At 44.3% G+C, this 25,488-nt stretch overlaps 1 protein-coding gene across 1 annotated transcript; it reads left to right on the top strand.

The window, feature by feature from the left end:
- The first annotated feature begins 363 nt into the window (after positions 1-363).
- ANKRD13C (ankyrin repeat domain 13C) lies at positions 364-24,430 on the top strand. Its single transcript, XM_062003819.1, has 13 exons — positions 364-965; positions 6,645-6,686; positions 10,499-10,603; positions 11,557-11,642; positions 13,528-13,573; positions 14,429-14,495; positions 15,200-15,344; positions 16,076-16,207; positions 16,846-17,007; positions 17,760-17,839; positions 18,386-18,484; positions 19,051-19,151; positions 20,249-24,430. The coding sequence occupies exons 1-13, from the start codon at positions 614-616 to the stop codon at positions 20,377-20,379; spliced, it is 1,548 nt and encodes a 515-aa protein (XP_061859803.1). The 5' UTR covers positions 364-613; the 3' UTR covers positions 20,380-24,430.
- The last annotated feature ends 1,058 nt before the right edge of the window (positions 24,431-25,488 follow it).

The following is a 25,488-nucleotide window of genomic DNA, read 5'->3' as shown; positions in this document are numbered from 1 at the left end:
GAGCCCGCCCTCAGCCGCCGCCAGAGCCCGCCCTCAGCCGCCGCCAGAGCCCGCCCTCAGGAGCCGCCGTAGCCCGCCCTCAGGAGCCGCCAGAGCCCGCCCTCAGGAGCCGCCAGAGCCCGCCCTCAGGAGCCGCCAGAGCCCGCCCTCAGGAGCCGCCAGAGCCCGCCCTCAGGAGCCGCCAGAGCCCGCCCTCAGGAGCCGCCAGAGCCCGCCCTCAGCCGCCGTAGCCCGCCCTCAGCCGCCGTAGCCCGCCTTCAGCCGCCACAGCACCTCCCACCGCCCCGCCTCCCACCGTCCCTCCTCCTCCTACCGCTTCTCTTCCCGCCGCCGCCTGCCGCCCTCCGCACAGTCTCGCGGTGCCCGGGGAAGTCTCGCTCTCTGCCGCATCTCTCGCGGGAACGGTCGGCCAAGATGGCGGCGGTGCCGGGCCGTTGAGCGGGGCTCCGCGGGCGGGCGGGCAGACGGCTGCTCGGCGCGGCGGGCTCCGGGTGCTTCCGGCGGGGGATGCCGACGGCAGGACACTCGCCGCCGCGGCTCTGAGCGCATCGACCCTCCGGGTGCCGCGTACCTTCCCGGCGGGGCCCCGCCGCGCGCGGGGCCACCGCTGGCGATGACCGGAGAGAAGCTGCGCTCGCTGCGCAGGGACCACAAGCCCAGCAAGGAGGACGGGGACCTGCTGGCGCCCGGCGAGGAGGAGGCGGCCGCTGCGCCTGGAGGCATCTTCACCGGAGGGCGGGGGAGCAGCGGCAAGGGCGGCCGGGCCGGGGGCCACCGCATCTTCAGCAACCACCACCACCGGCTGCCGCTGAAGGGGGGGCCGGCGGCCGGCGGGACGGGCCCGTCCGCCGAGCCCGACAAGTGCCCCGCGCACTTCCCGGTGCACGAGTGCGTCTTCAAGGGGGACGTGAGGCGGCTCTCGGCCCTCATCCGCACCCAGGGCATCAGCCAGAAGGACAGTCACGGTGAGCGGCCGGGGCGGCGGCGGGGAGCGGCGCGAAGCGGGGCGGGCTGGGCCTGCGCGGGGAAGCGCGGCGGGAGGCTCCCGCGGGGCCCGCCGGCTGTGCTTTCGGCCCCGGCCCCGGTCCCTGTGCTCCACCTTGCGCCGGCGGGTCTCTGCCAAGGCCTGGGCAGCCGACGGGGCGAGAGGGGAGCGGGCCGGGCGCAGGAGTGCGCCCGAACGCTTGGAAAGCTCTTGGGAGGGAGCATGGTAGCGGCTTGTCACGGCGCCGTGCTGGTAGAACCCCCTTTTACCTGGCCTTGCTTCATGTCCTAAAACCTAATGGATTTATACAAAATTACCGCGGTGTAAAGTCTCTGTCACCTGTTTGCTTTTGGGGATGATGGGTGCGCTCACTGCGTGAGACCTTGGGCTGTTGGTAGAGCTGACTCTGGCTCTTCCCCAGGCTAAACTCCCTGAAACTTAAAATGCTTTGGTTCTGGGATTTGAAAGAGCTAAAATACTGTTCTCTTGCCCCTCTGCAAGCTTGCTTTGGGCGAGGAAGCGTCAGTAGCAGAGTCAGAAATATGACCTCATGCTACTCTGCTAGTGCATAAATATGTAAAATCTTGCTGGGACTGTTTAAGAGAGTATATTTAATTTGGGGAATATTTTTCGTTGCTAAAAAACATGTTAGCTTGTCAAGTCAACTTAAGTTTCATGACTGACTTTCATCTCTACGTTTCCTACATATTTCAAGAGTAACATGATATGTCTCCGCTGGAGAATGCTAAGTTATACCATATGTGGTATCTGGAGAAGTTGTGATTAAAGGCTACAGTTACATTCTTTTTCTGATTGAGAGGTACATGACTCCTTTGTTTTACTTAATTGTCTTATGTAAAATAAAAAGGAACATTAAAGTAGAGCAATCTTTGGGATTGGTATGATGGGAAGAGTAATGTAACTGGAAATTAAAAGCCACATCCGTGATAACATCAGGCGCTCTGAAATACAAACTCATGCATGCAGAGTAATACATAGTTCAGTTTTCTCAATCAAGACCAAGAGGAGTGTTTCTTACAACTGTCATAACATTTTTCTAAGTATGTTGTTATAAATATAGCTACAGATATATTTATCCTGTCTTCTTCATTCCAAACATTGCAGCAAATACTGGTAGAAGGAAAGCAACAGACTCGGGAAGAGATTTTTCTTACTCGGTGTATTCCTTCTGCTCACTTCTCCCCTGTACCTCCTCCAGTTCCTCTTTGAATAACTCATCCTCATAAGCTCAGTATCTTTACTTTGAAGGCACTTCCTGATCCGTCTTTGCATCACTGTCATCTTCAATGTGTATCACAAATATTTATACCATTTTTTGTTTAATAGGTATACATGCATATATATAGAAAACACCACTTTCCCAGTGGTGTTTGCAGTAGGAACACTTTGGGAATCTCTGGCTCACGATCTTCCTCCAAGTTTTTACTTGAAGAGTTCCTTTGCTATTAAGTTTTTTAAAAAAAGCAAGCCAACAACAAAACCCTTGATGTCTGGACATACCTAAGGCCTGACTAATATTTCCTTGTTATTGTTTTCTTTCTGCCTGAATCCATCTGCCACTTGTTTACATACTTGAATTGTGAGTTATTTGGGGTAGACAACCTCATCTTAAAATTACACCCAGAAATAAGCCAGAAGAATCCTAGTGCATGATAAGGAGGTGAGAGGAGGAGAAAGAACTTGTAGAAACAGCTGTTGTTTACAATTGCCATTTTTAGTGTGTGGTTAAGAGCAGAAAAGCCAAGTCCTGTGGAGTGTCTGTAAATTGACTGCATCCTGCCTCACTCTTGAAATTAACCTCCAAAAGCATTACCTGCCAGAAGGCCAGTGTCATTATTCCTGAAGTGAGGAGTTTCTTGGGAGAGCTCTGTAAGCTGTATGATTTGGGGATGGAAGCATGGAGGCTCCTTTCCCAAAGCTATAGATAACTGAAAGTTGTCTTTAGATGGAAGGGACATGTGAGATTTGTTAGTGATGAATCAAGCTGTTGCCAAAAGAGAATGAATTAGATTGCAGCTGTTTATTTGCCATTCAGGTTCTAGTCGGTGTCTCAAAGTGATTGTAGCAAACACATGATGATTAAATTGCAAGGAAGTTATCAAAGCTACACGTCAGCCATTTAATTACTTGCAGTCCTTTTTATTACAACTGTCTTACGTAGGTGAGCAACAGAGTTGTATATTTTGCCTCCTTCTCTCTCCAGCAACTCTCTTGCGGAATCTAATGCTTACAGTTGTGGCTTGTGCTGTGGTTCATTGAAAACCTCAAGCTGTTGAAACCATCCATGAACTGAAAAGTGAAACTACCCTCTGCCCTGCTTCTTGCCTGTCCTGGCAGCAAGGATTAGTTGCACTGTGCATTGCCTAGGAAAAGTTGATTAGTGTTAAAATTCACCATTGTTTTTTGATCAGAGTGACTTTACCTAGAATTATTCTGTGTGCTCTGGGTAGTGAATGTTCTACAGGAGCCGTGGCTGTTCTTGTCATGATGAAGCAACTAAACGTGATTGGTATTTTGGGATCAGTGGAACTTGAGGTGCAGTGGGATAGAATTCCAATGGAGGAGTTCTCTTTGAATCCTGTAAATACTGATACTAGTTAATTTTACCAGTCTGAGACTTTTATTATCCAGACACTAGCAAGAGCATGATAGTGTGCCCTGTTTCAGCAGCTGCTTTGTTTGCATTTTCAGATCCCATCTGTCCAAAAGGAGCAGAAGGTACCTTGTCCCAGTGCGCATGCCTGCTAGCCAGCCAGGCTTCAGAGGTTAAATGAATGGAAAGTCTTTGCCCACTTCAGACCATGAGAAGTGCTGCTGCTGCTTCTTCTCAGTGTTGAAGTTGGCAGTTGTTGCTAGATGGGTAACTCTGGCAGCACTGGCCTCATCTTTTCCATTTGTCTTTCCTCCGTTTTCTTGGGGAGAGCAAAGCTTACCTCTACTTAAAACTCTTAAAAACTTTTCACTGGAAGAGCTCTTCCTTTTCTCCTGCTGGGAGGAAGAACCTGAAGATTGCATAGAGGCATCCCATTAGCCCAGAGTTTCCTCACCATAATGTCTTTGTTTTGTGACATACGACCTTACAGGGTTTGGATGGCTTATTTTGATTAGTCAGAGTTAAATTTGCTACTAGTAAACCTTATTTTGGTTGTCCCAAAACAGCATCGAGAATTCCCCTGGTTTATCAGATCATAAGACAGATAATTAGTGATGGAATTGTGCAAAAGGCTGTTCCAGGTTTGATTTTTGTGTATGCCCAAGCTTATGTGTCTCAACTCTTGGTGAGACTCTTTTCCTTTGGGGAAGAGGGTCAGGAAGGTCCTTTTGTAAAGCAGCAGTGAAATTTTGATGCAGTAAACACGTATGTGAGGCTAGTGTGGTGCTTACTGAGTTTAATGTTCAGTGTGTATGTCGTCAGAGCCCTCCAGTTGCCTCTCATAGCAGCCCCATTGTGGTGCATCCCTGCCCGCTGAGCTGACTGGTGAAGCCAGCCAGTCTGGATTGGGGTTTGTCGTGGTTAGTGAGAAGAAGGCCTGACTGGCCAGGTGGTCCCAAATGGTAGAAAGTACAGTGTTTCTAAGTTTCATCATGGCCCTGTTTCTGTTTGCCCTGCTGCTTCTCCTTACTCCCTTTCCTAAAGGTGCTTTTCTGGCTTGCGTGTTAGTGTAGCTTCTCTCCCTTTGGTACAGCAGCCAACCTCTTGTTTTATCTCACTGATTTTGTTAAACCTTAGACTCCTCCTTGCCAAGGATTTACTGGCTAAAGACCACCAAGCAGGAAGTTGTCTCTTTTCAGCTTCCTCATTGATAAATTCTAGTTTCAACACTTAATCAGTTGGACTGTCTGTTTTTCTGCGTGCTTCTCTTCCTCTCCTCCTTGACTGCTGTATCCAAGTTTCCTATCTAATTTTTTAATTGCATTATTTTTGGTGTGAGGATGATTATTTAGTCAAAAATCTATGCTGGAAGAGCTCTCTGGAGGTGATCTAGTCCAACCTCCTGCTGAGATGGCACCAAAGTGAGGTCAGTTTGCTCAGAACTTTGTCCGGAGGAGTTTTGAAATGACGTGTGTTATCACACAACTGCACTTTCTGCTTAGCATCTGTGAGTGAAGTCCAACAAAGCTCTCAGGAAAGATGTCAGGGGTCTCGTTAGCTTTCTTTTTGTTGTTTCTTGCCATTGTACTGAACACTCATAGCTGATGTACCTGGCTGGCTCTGTTTTATTCACCATTTGAAAAGTGAAGTTTTAAAAAATCTTAAGGTTTATTAATGTTAGAGAAGACTAAGTGTGGAGCTATTTTTGTATCTGCACCTCATTGAGGTGCTTGATAACGCAAGGAAAATGTTTACCCTTGGCTTGCATAATTTGAATTTTCCAAGTACATGGTTTGGCTCGTTCTCAAGTTTCTTCCTCAGTAATGTTGTTGTTTCAATCACTTAGAGTGGCTGTGTTCAGTACTCTAAATCGTGTTTTACCTCTCAGATGTTAAAAATTTATTAATAGCAAATTGTAGGTTAGCTTAGAGTCTGTGTGATGAACTAGGATGTAGCTGTCTGGGATGTTGGTAGTGACCCACAAGAATAATATGTACTACACGTTGAATGGCTCATCCAAAACCACTTAGACACTCTGCCTCTGACTGTGTGCCTATCTTGATCGGAGATTTCATGATAATATAGTAAGCCAGCAATTACTTTGTACAGCAACCTCTGTTTGGATTGCATCTTTCAGATGTACAGTAGTACAGCATCCTTTTTGTGCAGCAAGTACTTTCTGCTAGCATGATAAAATAACCCTGACATCCAATTCTTTTGTTGTAATTGCAAAAAAAAATTGTTGTCCAGCAACTCTTCCGTTAACTCCACTAAGAAAATGTTTAGGCATATAAACAGAGTGATACAGTTACATGGAAGAATTTTGCATCTTTAAGCTACGTTAATAAAATGCATCAGAATTCTGGCAGCAACACTCATCCGGAAAAACAGCTCTCTGCAGCTTAAGCTCATGTTTAAGAATTGAAGTACAAAGTGTGTCATATGCATAGCCAGGAAAATAGAGCCATGTTTGTGATACCTGCTGATAGTCTCAGAGTTTTCTTTGGAAACAAGGCATTAAAATAGCCAAACATCTCTTTTGCAGTGAAGTTACTGTTCCTTTGCAGTCTGTCCAAAACTGTATTAGTAAACATTTTCTACCAAATATTTAAAAAAAGGAATAAAATAGGCTCTTAAAATTTTAATCAATATCGTATCTTGGAGTAGCTTTTAACCTAGATCTGTCATTCTTTGTAAAGGATTGGACTTTTCAGGCCATTGGAAGTGAAGAGGTTTGGGTTATTTTTCTTGAAGATATTCCAGCCAATGAGTTGTAAATTTCAATATGGCACTATATATATATATAAAAGCTCTCTTGCCACATGAAATGTGTTTCAGATATATTTATTTTAACAGTTACAATCCAAATGCTTGCTTGGAAAATGTTACTGCTCTGGTATATTTATTGTATTCCGTGGTTAGGTCGTGTAACTGAAGTTTCTTTAACGTGTAACATTTCAGTCCTATGTGCAAACACCTGAAGGAATTGCAATGGATTATGTTACCTTGAATGTAATGTAGTTTTACTTCTATTATTTGTTTTAGGAAACACTCCTTTACACCTTGCTGTGATGTTGGGACATAAAGGTAGGTAAAACCATCTATTTTCTGAGCTCTTTAATTTTCCTGAAGCCTTAGGGCGAGAGGGGGAAAAAGATTTTGTTTTTTTTTTCCTGAATACGATCTTGTGTTTCAAGCTAGTTCCAAATCCAGGTTTTCTGGAAAGAAGATGGCACTTAGATTTAGAAGAGAAAAGTTGGAGATTAAATCAGAGCTGTTCTTTAGGCCCCAGTCAAGGAGCTAGACAGTGAATGCAATAGGATGGAAAGGAGCTGTAGCAGTTGAACTCCTGATGAGCCCAGAACAAGAACAGTGGGTGGACCCAGCTTGTCTGTTTTTGCAGAGTTAGAAGGAAATTGGGAAACTGGGAATATCACAGAAGATTGAGAAGCAGCTCTAAACAGTGGAGGCAAGCATGTACACACCCGCTCCTGCTTCGGCATCCAAGCACCTGGAAGGGAGGGGTATACTCAGTATGTGTAGGCAGGGGACTTGATACAAGCAGATCTCTGGTTTAGTGTGCAATGATGGTACAGAAGAGTTATTAGTTTCTGTTTATGTGATGATACCCATTCTCCTTGTCAACACCTTTCTGGTTGTTAGTGTCACTGTGTTTGCTGCTGACTTGCTCACTAGAGGTGTTGAACATCCCTGTTTATCTTTTTCCCAATTAAGTGGATCAGAATAACATCCTCGAGAATAAATCGAGTCCGTGAGTGGAAATGTAATCACCTGCTTTCTACATACTCCTTCACTCAGCTGATTGGAATTTCTGACTGTTTCTTCCTGTGTCAGGCCTACCTTGTGTAGGGCACAGGATGGCCCACGGGACTCTGCAGCTGGTTAATTCATGAGGATGGCTCTCATCTTTCCAGATACCCTTTAACAATTTCTCTACAGCAGAATTTCAAGGCACAGGGTTTCAATTTCTGCTTCTAATAGAATGTATTAGAAGCAGTTATGAGTCAAAACTGCGAAGCAACCTGGAGTGTAACTATTGATTCTCTGTGACAGGAAAGTTCTTTTTCACTCCTCAAACAAGAATGGCCCAGTTTGCCTCAGCCCATGAGTCCTGTGCCTGGTGCATGACACTGCTCCACAAGAGAGCTGACGTTAATCCAGAAACCTGCCAGATTTGGAGAGGGAGGTGCAGGAAATGCAGGAAGTTGTCTAAGGATGTTTTGGTAATAGAAGTGATCTAAGATAATTGAGAGTCAGAGTGGGAAGCAATTCTGCAGGAAGAGGGGAGAGAGGTGGCTAATGCAGAAGAAGCAGGAGCAGAGCTTGCTGCCAGCATTGGTCTAACCTGTGATACTTAAAAAAAAATTAAAAGGGGGAAAAGCAAAAGAAGAAGATATGCAAAACCTTTTTGAGGTAGTAGCGAGGCAAATGTATTTTAGAAGTATCTGCCTGCTAGAAGTCATACATGGGAGTTTTTCCCAACTTGTGAAAAATGGTGCTTTTTCAGAACTGCTGTTTTCCAGTGAGAGTCCTTGACTAGAGGCTCGGAAGTGAAGGAAGCAGAACCCTCTCGTTAATTTCTCAGCCTTCAATACAGTATTCTTCTTTGTAAGATAGATTTTAGTTTTGTAGCTACTCTGTTTTCAGACATTGGTAGGCAGCTGCATCTGTGGCTTCTTCTATGTGCCTCATTGCAATGTTTATTCCAAACTTTAGTTTGTGACGTCTTTAATTAATATGTACAAGTTTGGCACTGTTGAATGTAGAAAGGGTTGTGTGGTTTTGGTTAAAGGCATTAGCTGTTGTGAAGGGATGCTTCCCATATAGCTGCAACAGTGTCATACTGCATTAATAAATGCAGTTTTGATCAAAGATGCTTCTTCTAATAAAACAGGTAGAAAAAAGGTTACCAACTTTGTGGATGAGTTTATTATAAGTCTCTCTTAAAATTGGATTTTTATGTTTATATCTCTAGGATAAAAAGCAATGTATTCAGTGCTGGCAGATTCCTTGAGTATGAGTTAGGTTTGTGTATAGCATAGCAAGGAGAGGAGAGGCATTTCTTCCCTCCACTTATTTTCTCATGTGCTGCATGCTTTAGATTTCACTTTGCAATTCACCTCTTCGATCCTTTACATCTAGTCAGCCATCCTGTGTGTAAATCCTTTTGGGTGCTTGTGGTGAGCCTTTGTCTAGCTTTCCTAGAGCAGGACTATTTGTGCATGACATCCAGCACAATACCTGGATTTACTGTTTCAACTTTGAGTCCTGTGTAGTCATTGTTCCACCAAGAAGCCCAGATCCTGTCCTACCTTGTTAGCTTGTCTCATTGATACTGAAGGCCAGTTTTCAATCTTTCTGTAGTGGTGGATAGAGGCTGTTCAGCTGTATATAGCAGCGTTATAGCCAGGCTTGTCTGAAATGCAGGGTACGTTTACATCCTGTTTGTTTAACTGGAAGTGTAATCTGGCTAGTAAATGCAAGCTTATTTGTGTGCTCACTGCAGTGTTGTTACTGTGTTAGATGCTGTATTTAAGCAACCATAAAAATACCTCTCTGTGTTTGCTAATCAAGTAGTCATGGCTTTTGTTTATTTACCACAAAAGATAGTATATTCACCAGTCAAGTATCTTTTCCTCTCCATACATTGTGCTTGCCAGTGACTCATGATTGTTGCATCTGGAATGACTAGTACAGTTTCCTGTAATACCTCTAGTAAGAGAGTAATCCAGGAAGTTCCCCTATCTGTCATGCCTGACCATCCTGTTCGTAATGTGATATTTTTTCAGCCTATAGCTCCAGCTTAGTACTGCTTCATCTTTTGCAGATGGTCAGGTTGATTTTAGTGAGATGTGGTGAGGTGACTTGGAAACTGAAGACCCATTTCAGATGAGGAGAGCTTATTCAAAATATTGAAACACCAAAACATTTCTTCTTAACTACTATTTGTCATTCTACTGTCACCTTTTACTTGTAGACAGAGAAGGGAATGCAAGTTCGGCTGTGACTCCACGAGGAACTTGTGTGGCTTTGAGATGCTGATGCTGTGTTCCAGCACAGTGTGTGCATGCAGAGTGTCAGGGATAGTGTTGGTGCACACTCTTCCTTGATGCTACCCATGAAAAATGCAGCACTTTTGCAAGTGTACCTCCCTGTTGATGGAGCACAGGGCCATGAGTTGGGTGCTATGTTTATCAGTGCTCTCAATAGCCACGTCCCTAGTTTTACAATGCCTGTTTCTTGTTGCAGCACCAGTTATGCACATAGTGTGAGGCTTTCATGGGTCGGAATGGGCTTGACGGCCTGCTTTAGATGCCGTGTTGCCACAGGGCATTACAGAACACAGGACTGTGCCAGTGTCACAGCCTCCCCTCTGCCTCCCATACACACAGTGTTCTCAAGAGTTGCCTGAAGTCTGTGTCTCCAGGCACATCTCCATCAAATCCATTGGGTGAAGGGGATTTGAGAGAGAGAGGGAAGACTCTGCACAGCTTCTATGTGTGGAGGATGGTGAAGTGTGTCTTGGTATGTGGTTTTGTGCATTAACTGGGGAGTGCTGATGTAATGTATTAAAAATGCTTGTTATAGTCTTGTGTTTTACAAAAAGCAAAATCGGAAGCAGAAGGGATGTTTCTTCTAATTGGTGATTGATCAATTATGCTTTTAGTGAGATAATTTCTCAGGGAGGTGCTATAAGTAGTTACGTAAATGGTTTTTGTTTGTTTAAAGTTTGAGTCAGAATCCAGATATGTATTTTGATGAACTGTTTAATATGTTGAATATCTACTGCTATTGCTTTCTAATTGTTTCCTTTATTATGAATGATAATGCTACACCCGTGATGTTTACTGAAAATAATTACTACTGTTTTGTTACAGAATGTGCCCACTTGCTTTTAGCCCATAATGCTCCAGTAAAGGTGAAAAATGCTCAGGGATGGAGCCCTCTTGCAGAAGCCATCAGCTATGGAGACAGACAAATGAGTAAGAACCTCTACTTCCCAATTAAACAGAAATTGAGGCCTCATTCAGAACAGAAAACAAAGGTTTTCAAGCTAGGATTTTTTTGTAATACTCCCATTTTAACTCTCTGAAGAGTATATCTTAACCAGCTGAACCTTTTTGTATCTCAGTATGATACAACCAGCTCTGCACATCTCCATTTCTTTGATAAGAAAAAAAAAGCGTTAGAATACATAGTTATAAGGTTTTGTTGAGAGTGATTGTAAAAGATATAAACGAGCATTTTGTACTTAACATCAGAGTTTCAAGGTCAGAATGGATTGTAGCTATGTGGGGTCATCTAACTAGAAATGCTCTATATGCTCACAGGTATATTTGGTGTATCACTTGGCAGTGGGTTATTGCTTCACATTGCATCTCACCAGGCCAGTAAGCAATTACAGTGATTGCTTCAGATAGGAAGTAGTAATGGGAAAAGGATTCTACTTGTTAGTGGTTATAAATAGTGTTTGGTATTATGGTGTCCCATAGCAGAAAACTCTCTGTATATTATAAAAATGAATATATTATTAATACTTTAATGCACAAGTTTCTGATATGCTAACAACATCCTGCATGTCAGCTCCACGCTGCTCAACAACATCCTGCATGTCAGCTCCACACTGCTCATGAATTTTCTCTGTGGGAGCAAATGTGACAATCTACAGCCTGGTATGCAGTAATATACGTGTGTACCCAAATATTTACTACTGTGTGTGTAGGAGACCTCTTGGCACGATTGTATACTTTATAATATAAATAATTACTGAAGCTTTTCAGGAAGAAAAGCTTGTGATCAGAGTAGGCTGTGTATGATTACTATAACTTGAACTGAATTTATCCAGATGAAATTTGCGTTGTGTTTTCTCTAAGATGTCAAATAATGACACTAACCAGTAATAAACAGATTTGCCTTATAGTTAATCTCTGTTTAGTTACAGCACTCCTAAGGAAGCTTAAACAGCAGTCCAGGGAAAGTGTTGAAGAAAAGCGACCTCGATTATTAAAAGCTCTGAAAGAGGTAAGTTCAGGGCAGTTGGTTGACAAGTACAGACCATGTTGGAATGCAATGTCTTATGTTCTTAATATACAATCACAGAATGGTAGGGTTGGAAGGGACCTTTAGAGATCATCCAGTCCAATCCCCTGCAGAAGCAGGTTCACCTAGATCAGGTCACATAGGAACATGTCCAGAAGGGTCTTGATGACCTCCAAGGAAGGAGCCTCCACAACCCCTCTGGGCAGCCTGTGCCAGGGCTCCCTCACTGAAACACTGAAAGAGCTTTTTCTTATGTTTAAGTGGAACTTTTTGTGTTCCAGCTTCATTCCATCACCCCTTGTCCTGTTACTGGCTACTGTAAGAAAGAGGGATGCCCCAATCTCCTGACACCCACCCTTTAGATATTTGTAAATGTTCATAAGATCCCCCCTCAATCTCCTCCAGACTAAACAGCCCCAGTTCCCGCAGTCTTTCTTTGTACGAAAAATGTTCTATACCCTTGATCATCTTGGTGGCCCTGTGCTGGACTCTCTCCAGCAGTTCCCTGTCCCTCTTGAGCCGAGGAGCCCAGAACTGGACACAGGACTCCAGATGAGGCCTCACCAGGGCAGAGTAGAAGGGGAGCAGAACTTCCCTTGACCTGCTGGCCACACTCTTCTTGATGCATCCCAGGCTGCCATTGGCCTTCTTGGCCACGAGGGCACATTGCTGTCTCATATTTAGCTTATTATCAATCAGGACTCCCAGGTCTCTCTCTGCAGAGCTGCTCTCCAGCAGTTCAACCCCCAGCCTGTACTGGTGCATGGGGTTGTTCCTTCCCAGGTGCAGGACTCTGCCCTTGTCCTTGTTGAACCTCATGAGGTTCCTCTCTGCCCAACTCTCCAGCCGGTCAAGATCCCGGCTTTGATTTGAACTACCCTTTTTAACAATAATGATTTAAAAGGCCATGGATTATAAAATATTGTAAATGTGTTTTAAAAAAGATCCATGGAGCAGTTTGCTTGCTTTGGTTGATCACATCCCCATGGAACTGTATGTTACGGTTGAAACTAATGAGTCTAGTTACAGATAGAAGTATTCACATACACAAATTCCAGTGTACCTCTGGAAATATGCTCAAGTCATTACATAAAAATTCTGCATACAAACACACCAGCCAACTCCCTTAAACAGAATGTAAAGCAAAGGCAAAAGCCAAGGGACGGGGGATTTGATTAAAATTAGCAGTGTCAGTAACATGTTGAGGTAGCGCAGGAAAAACATGCAACTCTCAGTCTTGCACCAGCAGGAATCAGTAGCAGCAGAGCTGTTTCAGTAAGGCTGTGTCTGCTTTGTTTGCCCTCGCAAAACCTGAAAGCTTTGCACTTCTAGACACACAGCAGGTAGGTTTTTTTTCTTGGATCAATGAAAAACACAGGAACATTGGTAGAACACATTCATACAGTGTGCCACTGGCACAGTTAAGCTCAACTTTTCAGATGTATGGTTTAATTAAGGCAAGAAGTTGGTTGTCTACAAACCACTCATATTTTACCCCTTGACTTGGCGGGAGTAACTCACCCACCTAGAGGGAAATAAACATCTGTGTCTTATAACCACAAGTTTAGCACACAAGCAGGAGTCTGAAATGGAAGAAACTGAGCTTTTCTTCTTGGTTTCCCTAAACTGAGGGATGTTTCACTGTGCTCCAGAAAAATTTGCTGCTCCGTGTAGATGGAGAATTAAAACAAAAATCTCTTTCATTACTAAGCAAGATTAAAAAAAAGTCACTCGTCATTGATCATTAAACAAAATCAGTAAATCGTTGCCTGTTTGGCAAAAGACAGCTTCTGCCTGTCTTTCAACTGATTTTATAGTTGTCATTGAGACTAAAAAGCTTGTTTATATATTCTTCTTTTTGTCACAGCTAGGTGACTTCTATCTAGAGCTTCATTGGGATTTTCAAAGTTGGGGTAAGCAATTGCATATTCCTTTCATAGAGAGATAATGTGATCAGTCTTCATTGTAGTGATGGGGCTGCAGCCTGGATTGCAGGTGCCGTGGTGGCAGTCAGACATGGCACAGAAGTGATGCCAGAGGTAGAGCCACCCTCTAGGGTCTTCCAGGAGTCTCACTGGCCTTTTTCAAATATTATTTTGCTTTTTCTGTATATTGTCTTTCTTGAAGGGAAAAAGATGCTCTGAGTAGTGCCTCTGTCCTAATTATTGGTCCTCTAGGCTAAACACATTTTACAGGTGGTCTTAATTCTTTACCATTCATTTAAAATAAGGTGCTAAAATGCCATTGTGCTGGATTGGTTTTGTTGTAAAGTAAACAGTCCTTTTTAGAGTAAGGAGAGATGTGGTCTCATGTATCCATCTCGTGATCTGTACTGATTCTCAGTTGCACTGGCGGTTTAATGTTTGTTTGACGTTTTAAGGTTAGTGCATTGGATTATTTCTTTGTACTTATGGGTATTCTGCTTTAATTGTAGCTATGCTCTCAGTTGGTACAGTATATAAGTAAGCTAACAAATCACAGAGGTAAAATTTCAAGCCACTAGAAAATGAGTTATTAGAATCAATCAATGATTTGTCTGTGCCTGAAGACACTCGTGTTGAAAGTAATCTGTACCATTACAAAACAATTTTGCAGTTATTGAATAGAAACAACCCTGGTATTGGTCAGTTTTATTTGCATTGAGATTATGATGGAAAGCAAGTATGCTGTATTTCTGTGTCGAGATTCAAACTGATGTACACTTTGAACAGAAATACTTTGCAGAAGAAACTCAATATCCTAACTGATTCTCTCTCCCTACCTTTTAGTGCCTTTACTTTCCCGAATTCTGCCTTCTGATGCATGTAAAATACACAAACAAGGTATAAATATCAGGTAAGTACTGATTTAACTAATGTTATCCAAGCCATAAATGCCTGTTCTGGGGAGAACTCTAGATTCCTGGGGGTCTGACAGAAATCCCCGAGGAGCCTGCAAACCTTTGTGAGCAGCACCACGTGTGTACCTTGGCGGTCAGAGCAAAGAAGTGTGGTTTGAAGTTCAAACTGCCTTTTGTTTTTTCTCTATTTAACTTCAGTTCCTGAGTCACTTAATTGTTTTGCTTTGCTTTAAGCTGTGTAAGTGACATGGCGACAAAGCCCCACACAGATGCTCACTTCAACAGCCCCCAGCCTCCTGTAGGACCGCAGTGGCCCCAGCGAGATGGGAGGAGATAAGATACCCAAGGGCTCATAGGTGGAGACAAGGACAGGGAGGGCTGACTCAACAGTTTTGGTTCTGGGCAAAAGACTTGAGTTAGGAAAGAAAACAAGAACAGTTTGATCCCCTACAACTAGGAACAGGACAGACAGAAAGCAAATACAGAGCAGGGAGCTGAGCCTGGGAAGAGAGAAGGAAATCTTAAAGTGTTGGTTGTATTTTTCTCATCATCCTGCTCTGTTTTTGTTATTCTATGGTAACTTAGATGATAGTGAGTTTGGTTGTGATTTAAAAAACAGCTTCTGCTTGCAAACTGAGCTCAGTGGTGTATTGGAGTGTTTATGGGTAACTTGTCTTAAATTATTGATGTATTTTTGCAGGCTGGATACAACTCTCATAGACTTTACTGACATGAAGTGCCAACGAGGGGATTTAAGCTTCATTTTTAATGGTGATGCCTCACCCTCTGAATCTTTTGTAGTTTTAGACAATGAACAAAAAGTTTACCAGCGAATACACCATGAGGTAAAGATCTGTGTGAACAAAGGATGTGAAACACCTCAAGCTTTTGCTTCGTATCAGAAGTCTGACTTACTGTTTTAAACAAAACTTGCCTCTCCAAAACACCCAGACAAGCTCCAAAGAAATACAAACCTAAGAATTATTTGTTCAGTTGTTGTAACTTAAGCTGTATAGGTGATTTTTGTCATGTAAGAGTGCTTTTGGGTGCAGACTTCTATGTGAGGCAAGAGCTAGAATGTGAATCTTTGGGGGGAAAAAAACCCACTTTCAGCATCCATAAGTTAGTTTGAGCTGTGACAAGTGAGATGCTAATTGGTAATTCAGGTGGCCTGAGGTGGGATTTCAAATTGCTTGCCACTGCTTCGCATCCTTTTAGTCACCCTGTGGCCAGTTTAGTTGTTAACAATGCAAGGACGTGACTCATTGTATTTAGTCACATTTTAATGATCACTTTATTCACCAATTGCTTTAGTATATGGATCTGTACCTGTGGCAAGGGTGTGGCTGCTGAGCCCCCATTCAATCACACATGGGATGCTTTATTTGCAATAGCTAAGATTATAAACTATTTGGCAACCATTTGGCTGAAGCTTCTATGAAATGGTTTGAAAATTCAGGCAATGCTAGTTCTGGGAAAAGTTCCAAGGGTAAAGGTTTCTTGAGTTTTATATTTAGTAGAAGTAATCATTATTATTAAGTTCTACCCAGTATTTGGGATTTTTTTTTTCTTCTAGGAATCTGAGATGGAAACAGAAGAAGAGGTTGACATTTTGATGAGCAGTGATATTTACTCGGCAACGTTATCAACCAAATCAATTACCTTCACACGTGCCCAAACGGGATGGCTTTTTCGAGAAGACAAAACAGTAAGCTGGCAGGAAATGTCAGACTGCATTAGTGGCAGAATGGTTCAGAGAGGCTTGTGATGGTGTGGTTGGGTGAACTAAGGAGTAAAAGAATTAGAATGTTCAGGATGGAGGAAAAAGTAGCTGTGGGGCTGAGGGCCGTGGCTTGGTGGTGACTGTGGCAGCGCTGGGGAACAGTTGGACTTGAGGAGTTAAAGGTCTTTTCCAACTGAAATGGTTCTATGATAACTTCTTTCCTTTTGAATACCAAATCCATAGGCTACATGTGTAAATTATCCTTTAGCATGCCTGCTCTTGAGGGAGATTCTAGTCAGCTCTGCCTTGGCCCCTCTTAAATTCTTCAGCAATCTCTTCCATCTTAAAGTTTCCATTGATATGAAACACCTGTTCCTGATGGAACCACAGAATGTTAAGGATTGGAAGGGAAATATCTAGCCCAACCCCCCTGCCAGAGCAGGATCACCTAGAGTAGGTCACAATGCAGTTCTTGGTTTTGTGCTGTAGGTGCCTTACTGAGATTGTCCACTGGGGCTGTGTAAATGACAGCATTTCGGTCCTGACAGGGAACTCTATACAATTGCATACAAGCATGTCAGTGCTCTATCTTCTGTCATTAATGTCCAATTCCTTTCATGTAGGAAAGAGTAGGAAACTTTTTGGCAGACTTCTACCTGGTTAATGGACTTGTGTTAGAATCAAGAAAAAGAAGAGAACATCTCAGTGAGGAGGACATTCTTCGAAACAAAGCTATCATGGAGAGCCTGAGCAAAGGTGGCAACTTAATGGAACAAAACTTTGAGGTACAGTTGAGTAATTCTTCACTGTATGGGAATTTTTGCATAGGAGAGTAACCTTTCACACCAGTCTTTAGCAAAATCTGTAGATAATGTTTTGATTCTATTTTGATTGTCTTAATTTTAAAATAAGTATGACCTGCAAATATAATCATGGTGATACATGACTGAGTTGTCCTGATTAGTGCACACACTGGGGAATTTCTGTGATTATATTGGTTATTTCAGTCTTAATTTGTCTCATAGTAAAAGATGATGGGTTTGGCTCTGGCAAATCAACGTCTTTTAGACCAAATGTTTATAGTTTAGGGATGCCTTTCTGTTTTTCTTTTCAATCGTGTTTTCCTTTTAGCTTCATTAAAATGGACTAAGCCTGTCATTATCACCATGAAATCAAGAGCTATTCAGAATGAGCCAGACATCATCTGGGAACACGCATACAGCCTTTTAAAGAGGATTAATTTATGTCTGTATTAGCTTGTGCTGTGCCACTTGTCATTCAGACACTTGAATGAACTGATTAACTGATGTATTAAAACAGACAGCTTCGATGTAAAATACAGTTGGGGGCCAAGTGCCTGAATGCAGACTATGAGAGCAAGAGCAGGAGATGGAAAAGCCCAGTGCAGTATCAGCTGCAAGCTGGGTAGACTGTGTTGCTGTTCCCCCTAGAATTGAAGTACAGCTGTCTGTTTTGAATGGCAAAGTTGTAAGAGTGTAAGGCAGGGTGATGAGCTAAGTCCTGTGTTTGTGTGCAGCCTGTCCGCCGGCAGTCGCTCACGCCGCCATCGCCCAATACCATTACGTGGGAAGAGTACATATCTGCTGAGAATGGGAAGTGAGTACTTGGGCTTGCTGACTGTGGGAGTGGGGGGTGTTTGTTACCCATCTATTCTTCTGCTATGACAGAATTCTCTGCTCTCTGTTTTCCGGTATTGCCTTCTCCTGATAGTGGAGTAACTCTCTGCTTTCTCTTAGATTGTTTCACATTTTAGGCTGAAGGCAGATTAGCTTTTTCTTAGCTCAACCTGATACTTTGTTCACATATAGATATTATAATTAATATCTGATATCAACTGTGTACACTTCTGGGTAGTTGTTATGTCTTTCTACAGTGCTCATTAGTGCAATGTTTGGGGGATTATTTGGAGATTATTTCCCTAACAGCTTTTTTCTCCTCTCCCAGCCTAGCAGATCTCTCAGTAATCTAGATTAAGAGGATTACTGACTCATCTTTACTATGCACAGGTTTTACTTTTAAAGTATTTGCTTTACCGTAGGGATTCTTTACTGATGTTTTCAAACCCAAGTCTGTCTTCTTTCCTTTAAAATCAAGGTTTTACTGAGAGAAACTGACTTTGTCTTCCTCCCCTTGCCCTGACAGAGCTCCTCATCTGGGCAGAGAGCTGGTCTGCAAAGAAAGCAAGAAAACCTTTAAAGCCACTATAGCTATGAGCCAGGAATTCCCCTTAGGAATTGAATCGTAAGTCCAAACCATTGGCCGTGAGTGTTATTTCTATGTAGGAAATGTTTCTATGTGTTTATGAACTGCAGTGTCTTCAGCTAGGGCAACTGGGCAGTTTAAAGCCTGTGAATGAACCATGCTATAAACTGTCCATGTGAGAGCTCTCAGTGCTGGCGTGGTAAGACCAGAGGTTTGGCCAGGTTTATCATTAACTTGTCCCAAGTGTGGTGTGCCTGGTTCTGCAGAGTGCTGCTGAGCCTTTTCTGCCAGTCACAGGCTTTAGCACAAAGTTCTGTCTTTTAAAGCAGTGCAAAGATGGAGCAGTTGCCCTGTGTCTGTGGGGAAGAGACCCTGGTGCTGGCTTGTCTGTCTTGCAAAGTGAGGATGAGAAGTGAATCTCTTGGTGTTTACTGTAGGGCCGTGGCAGTGCAGTGTGGGCTGCTGAGTCTCTCAGATCCATGCCCAAGCAGGATGGAGTTGTTCAGCTCCTTCTTTACCACCTTGCTTCTTGTGTCATTTTTATCATTTCCAAAGGGAAAGCTTGTGAAACAAGAGTTTGTAATGAAATCTGTATTCCTTTTCAGATTGTTGAATGTTTTAGAAGTAATTGCACCCTTCAAGCACTTTAACAAACTTAGAGAATTTGTTCAAATGAAGCTTCCACCAGGCTTCCCTGTAAAACTAGGTAAGGAGCGACAACTGCAACTCTTGGGGCTTTAATGTCCAGAATGTGTGTACTTATTGGTACTGAGTGTTCAAAACTCCTATTGAGTTGTGGAAAAGAACTCTCTTCTTGCATGTGTTACTGTAGATTTCGGGAGAAAATGATTGGGATAGATAGTGGAAGGAACACGAGGTAGGAAATGCAGCTGGAAGGTGAGTGTAGTCCTAGTCAGGAAAAGGGCTTGGACAGTCTTCTAGTGCTGGTGTCTTGCTCTACGAGCATTGTGGATGTGCTGAATTCTCCTTGTGTTAAAGGATAATCTCAGCCATGAGTCAAGTATTTTATAGCATTTTTGTATATTTTTTTCCTCGAGGATTAGTGGTTTTCATTTACCAATACAGAGAAAACGATTAGACTTCCAACAAAGGGAACTGTGTAAAGCGGTGCATTCATGGTATTGATTATCATCAGCTGCCAGACAGCAACAGGACCTTCTCTGTTCCTCAATACCCTGCACACCAGTAAGCTGCTCAAGCCAGATAATGCTGAACAGAGTATGTTCTGCCTCCTGTCACATTTGCACAACTCTGTTGCTTGAAGGTTGAATTTTGGCTTAGCTCAGTAGGCTGGTTCAACCCAATTTTACTGAGGATACCTCTGAAGCGTTGAACCTCCATTCAGGCTGGAAGAAGGTTATATTTTTAAGCAAACATTGCAAAGGTCCATCTTTCCCTGTGGGTTTGCTGAGCTGAAGCCTGTGTGTAGCAAGGTCGTTTATCCTGTATCACCTACAGGCCAACATCCTCTGCTCTGTCAGATAACCCTTTGGTCACACCGCTGTGGTTTGTGTCGTCAGTCTGTGGCACGAAGGGAAAACCACTGAATTAATAATTGTAATTATTTGAATGGTGTATTGACTTGGGGATCTCAGTGTACTTTGAAATCACTTTCTTTTAAAGGGAGGTGGTTGAAAGAAGAGCCCTGAGTCACTGTGGTTCAGAATACCAAGCGAGCTTTGACGTGATTAGCCAGTTTGAAGCTGAGTCCCTGAGTAGCAGTAGGTAATCATTAGTGGATTGTTCCTTTGCACTTATCGTGCCCTTTTGCTCCCCATCTAGATATTCCCGTGTTCCCCACCATCACAGCCACTGTGACTTTCCAGGAGTTCCGTTACGATGAATTTGATGAGTCCATCTTCACTATTCCCGACGACTACAAGGAAGACCCCAGCCGATTCCCCGACCTCTAACTGCACTGGGAGGCTGATGGTGGCTATCAATACCAGCGTACCACAGGGAAAGCAAAGGGATGCAGGCAGCCCACAGATAGAGGTAGGAAAGTGGGTCACAAAAGGAAGGGAAAAACTTAACAATCCAGAAGAAAAAGGGAACACGCATCAAATGACTGATGTATGGATATCTAATGGGCATCTAATCCAGTTCCTGATTTACAGCAAGTCTCCTGGCGTGTCGTGCACGCGTTTATCCATGCAGTACTGCAGGCGTGGGCTGGCACCTGGGTGGCCTGAGAACACTCAGCAGCTCTGAGGACTCTCATTCGTTTTTAAATTTTTTTACATTTCCTGGTGATACAAAAAGCACTCTCGGACCATTAGCATCCAGGTTGAGGTGTCTTAGCTGGATATTAGCCCTACGACACAGCCCACCCTACTTAAGATGACCATATTATATTCTTTCAAGCTTTGTTTTCATGGATTGTAAACTATGTATCATTATGTATAGTTCAGTACTTTGAATGTTAGTCAGACGTATATTAGAAGGAATGCGTTTTCTGTAGAGGAATGAACCAAATGGTCACCATTAAATAATTGCGTTTTCGTCCTGCAATACCCTTCAGAAGCAGCATTGGCCCTGCAGGGAACAAGGTACCTCCTCCAGCACCTTGGTGCAGCCCGTTGTGGTGGTGCAGCCTGTTGTGGTGCTCCCCCCTCTCCCACCCCGCACCTCCTCATGGGGCTGTTGTTCATCTTCCCTTCCCTGCCTCTGCACTTCCCCTCTCCGTCCTGCTGACTCGAAGGCCTTGCCCTGCCCCTGCTGATTAGTGTGCTTGGGGGCTTCTGAGCTAAAATTGTCACTTCTGTTGTCTCTTTTTTTTCACATTCACTTGGGAGACTTGCTCCAGAATGGTGGAGCTTCAACAAGGACATCTCACGTTTCTGTTCAGCAGCCACTCCAAAAGGTGGAATGCGTAGAAAGAGTTACTAGAACAATGAAGCTGAAGCATTAAATCTTGTAAGAAGACTCTCTTGAAGTTGTCTAATTGTAGTGCACACTGAATAGGGCTCACGTTGGAAGACTTTATTTGCAAATGCTTAGGAGGTTTCCAGATTAATTTACTCGGTAGATGTTGCAGTGCTCTGGCTTCTCGAGTTTATTCTCATTCCCAGCTCTCCCAGTCTCCTCATTCGACAATAATCCAGCTTCTTGGTTTGTTAGAAAGAAGTTGTGCAAAAGGCTAATGGTGCTATTTGTTTGTATTAAGAGACTTAGATTAAAGTGCTGTGGTGTCATTGTACAAAAGTGTAAATATTTTCAAAACTATATTCTTTGTGCACTGTAGTTAAAACTTTTTCTGGAAATCAATAGGTTTAAGTCTCAAGGTTTATAATAACGAGTCCCATCAATGCTTAGCACAGGCGGCCCTACAGGAGGCACTGGCAGCCCTGTCGGAGCGTGTGGGGCCCGGCTGCAAAGCCCAAAGCAGCGGCTGCAGCGGGACCCTGCGTGCTGCTGGGCAGCCCCGACAGTACCAGCCCCAGGACGGGACAGCCCGGTGGGCATTGCTGCACCACAGCTGTGGGCTGTGGGCCATCCCCTGCAGCTGCTCACCCCAAATCTAATCAGAATCGAACCAAGGGAGCTGTAGCACCATGGCTGCTTTGGAAGTACTGTATCAGCAGCAGATGTTGAACATGCGGTAGGAACGACAGAACTTGTTCTTCCAAGTCATTATGAATTCCTGCAGCATTGGACATCTGTACCATAGGCTGCCATCCACCTCCTGCTCCTGCCCCACAAGCAGCAGAGACCTCAGTGAATGTATGTGGAGATGGCATTCAGTGCTGGGGGGCAGTGGGGCCAGAGAGGCTCCTCCTCTCTCACAGGTGCCTGTTGCGGGGTGGAACATTGCGTGCGGTGCTGCAGCTCAGGTCTCATGCTGTGTGTGGCGCTGCAGCAAGGGCAGGGGCTGGCCAGGAGCACTCAGGTGCTTGGAAATTTCAGCAAATGCAGAAGGTGAATGTTAGAAATCCTTTTTCTCAGTATTACAGGGGAAGAGCCACGCGTGTCTCATCTCTGCGTTTTTGGTTACTGCAAATGGCCATCACAGGGCTTGCTGGCAGTAGAAGGTGCACACGTAGCTGCGTGGTTTAGGCAGTGTAGTGACTGCAGGGGGTGGATTCTGGACTTAAAAACCCAACAAAGCTCTTTGTGCAGCCTCACATGGAAGCAGAGGGTCCCGTGTGTCTCCTTGTGGGCTGTTCCACACGCAAGCTGGTGTCTGACTGCCCACTGCACTTTGGAGAAGTGTTTTCTGTGATTTCCATGGATTTTGGGTTTTTTTTAACCTTCATGATTATCCAACTACTAACTTTGATACATTGTAAGATTTGCAGAAACTCTTTCTAGTGGGTTGCTCCCCTGAGGGTTGCTCTAGTCTGGAGCGTCAGCAGAGGTGACATGGATGTGGTTGACTATAGGCTTTTTACATCATTCTGGTGAACACATCCCACTGCTGCTTTTTTTCTTGCCGTGGAGCCGAAGGAGCCCACTCCAACAGCTTGTCCTTCCCTGTTCAATGACTGTTTGGGTTCCTGTGGCAGCTTCCTGAAGTCAGACTCAGTGAACTGTTCCCCGGTACATTTTTTCCCACCTTTTGGTGATGCATTTTCTGTCTGAAACATTCCTAGTGCTGAGTTTTGAACCTTCAAAGGCAGGGCCAGTCGGGGCAGGGTTTCAGCTGGTGGGAATGCTGAGCTGAGCCTGTCCTGGGGCCTGGCTGCAGCCCCCAGGTGTGAGGCAGTGCGGCTGTGCCGCTGCAGCCCTGCGGTGCCAACTGCCCACACCGATGGAGGGAGTTTATCCACCGCAGCCTGGTGCTGGCTGCACCTTGTGCCGTACTACTGCAGAGTGTGTCTGGCTAGGGCTGTGGAGTGGGGGGCTGCTCCTGGCACAGGGAGCCTTGGCCTGCAGCTGAGCCATGGGCACCGGTGCCCTTTGCCACCTTTTCTCATCTCTCAGAGGTTTATTTTTCCCATCAGGGTTGATCTAGCAGAACTTCATTCTTGTTTTCCCCTTTATCTTTTCCATAAGACCACGCTGGGAGTTAAGGGAAGGTTTGGGCACCTGTAGAGTAAATGCACACCCCCAGCAGTTTCACAGAGGTGGTCTCATCACTGCTGCTGTGCCACACAACTCGTGTCAGCTTCAAGTTGTTGGTGTTTCGGACACCCCAGGATGGGAGAGGGTCTGGGTAACCAGAGGGGCCTCTCTGGACAGGTCAGCTGAGGGGCACAGCCTCTGCTGTGGTTTGCACACACAGGATGGCAAAGGACCTTGCAGGGGCTGGGTGGGAATGGGCTGTTGCAGCACGGCAGGAGGGACCTCTGCCCTGGGGCTGGGAGGAGGAGAGGCTGCTCTGCTCAGGGCCTTGTTTCTCTCTGATCTCACCCCCTGTTGGGTTTTTGTCCCTTTTGATGGCTGTGAGGACTTTTTATGACTAAACATTAAAAGACAGCCAGTAATTTTGGTAGACTGAAATATTTAAGAAATCGTGGCAAAAGAATTCCCAGGGTTGTGTTTACCCACACTGTTATACTGGTCTTCCAAACCATTGCTTTAACTTGTGGCAAAGGGAATGCGTTTTCTTCTTCCTTTCCGGGAGCTGCTGCTCAGTCACTGTACTCACTTTACTGCAACTCTTGATTGATCTATTGAAACAATTAGTTACAAAAGCCTCTGGATATGTTTGTGCTGGAAACCCACCTCGTTAAGTTGATACTCAAAGCAACTGTCTGGTTCTTTTTTTTTTCAAATGTATTTGTTCTGGATTTGTAATTCATGCAAGGATATCTGCATTATTTAATCTGTATTAACAAACTTCCTGTAATGCTGCAGTTTCACGTTTATTTTCCTTACACTTTGTAATTGTCATGGAAACAATGTCACTTTTGCATTTTACTAGGTGTCCGGTCCATGTTTTTAACTGACCTTCACTAATGGTAACTTTGGGTTGTATCATTTGTTAGAATAAAGACCAAAATACCCTGTTTGATTCTGAAACTGTTCACTATGTGAAGATCAAGTTCTAGGCTCCTGTTGCAGTGCTTTTCGGGATATACACAGCAAGGGGGTTTGAGCCCAGGGGCCAAGCACGTGCTGCTACATCCTCCAAGGGCATTTTATTGGTCACTTTTTGAATAAAATGCTGCCTTTTACTTACAGCCTGTTCTTTATCCTCTGTACAGCTTCCAGTTTTATTGGACTGTCTCGTACCCAGTGGAAGAGCAGAGGTGGAAGGGCGGAGATAGGAGCTTTTGCCATTACCCAGAACTGAGGAGTCAGAAGGTTAGAAATAGCTGGAGGGAGGGAAGCAACCTTTTCAGTTTGCTGATCCCTGTTGTGTAAGTACAGAAGTTTTATCTCCTCAATCCAGGGAAGGACTCATTTAATTAAAACTTGGGCAAGTGTCTGTAACAGTGGTCAGTGAAGAGACACAGAGGAAGTAGACAGTAGTGGAGCAAGAACTGTGGATGGTTAAAATGTTTTGGGTTTTAAGAACTCTGGTAGCAGAAGCAAGAGCTGCTGAAGCATGATTACAGCACAGGCTCGATCAGCTGCAGTCCACAGTGAGCATGGGTCACCTGTGGTTCCCAGCTGGCATTTTCCAGCTGTCGGTTTGGCCTAAAATTAGGTGCCTGTCAGTGTTGTCAGGCTGCAACCAGACAGTGGGAGAAAAGCAAGGAACTGCCTCCCTCACAGCCTGCAGGGTGGGAGGTACCCACCTAGGGGATACACCAGTCGTGGTTTGTCAGCAAAATAAAACACAAACCACATCATTTAATTACAGGTGGCCTTTGGTCCCCATTCTTGAGCACAATACTCTGACGTGGTCCTCCGTGACAGCGTGTGAATGACTTTCACAACAACCAGGTTGAAGGATCAAGGAGCTTTACTTTATTACTATAAATCTGTTTCTGTACTTGACATATAAATATCTTGAGGACAACAAAAAAGGCACAGCTCTGAAGACACCATGCACCTTGTCTGTGTCCATTTTTATTTTATTACAAGAACTACCCCTTGCTCCCCCCTAAAAGTAAAAGCCTAAAAGGGTTGGA

Source organism: Colius striatus, chromosome 10 (assembly GCF_028858725.1).
Source record: "Colius striatus isolate bColStr4 chromosome 10, bColStr4.1.hap1, whole genome shotgun sequence".
In the NCBI taxonomy this organism is placed as follows: Eukaryota; Metazoa; Chordata; class Aves; order Coliiformes; family Coliidae; genus Colius; species Colius striatus.
This window is presented reverse-complemented; position numbering and strand designations above follow the sequence as displayed.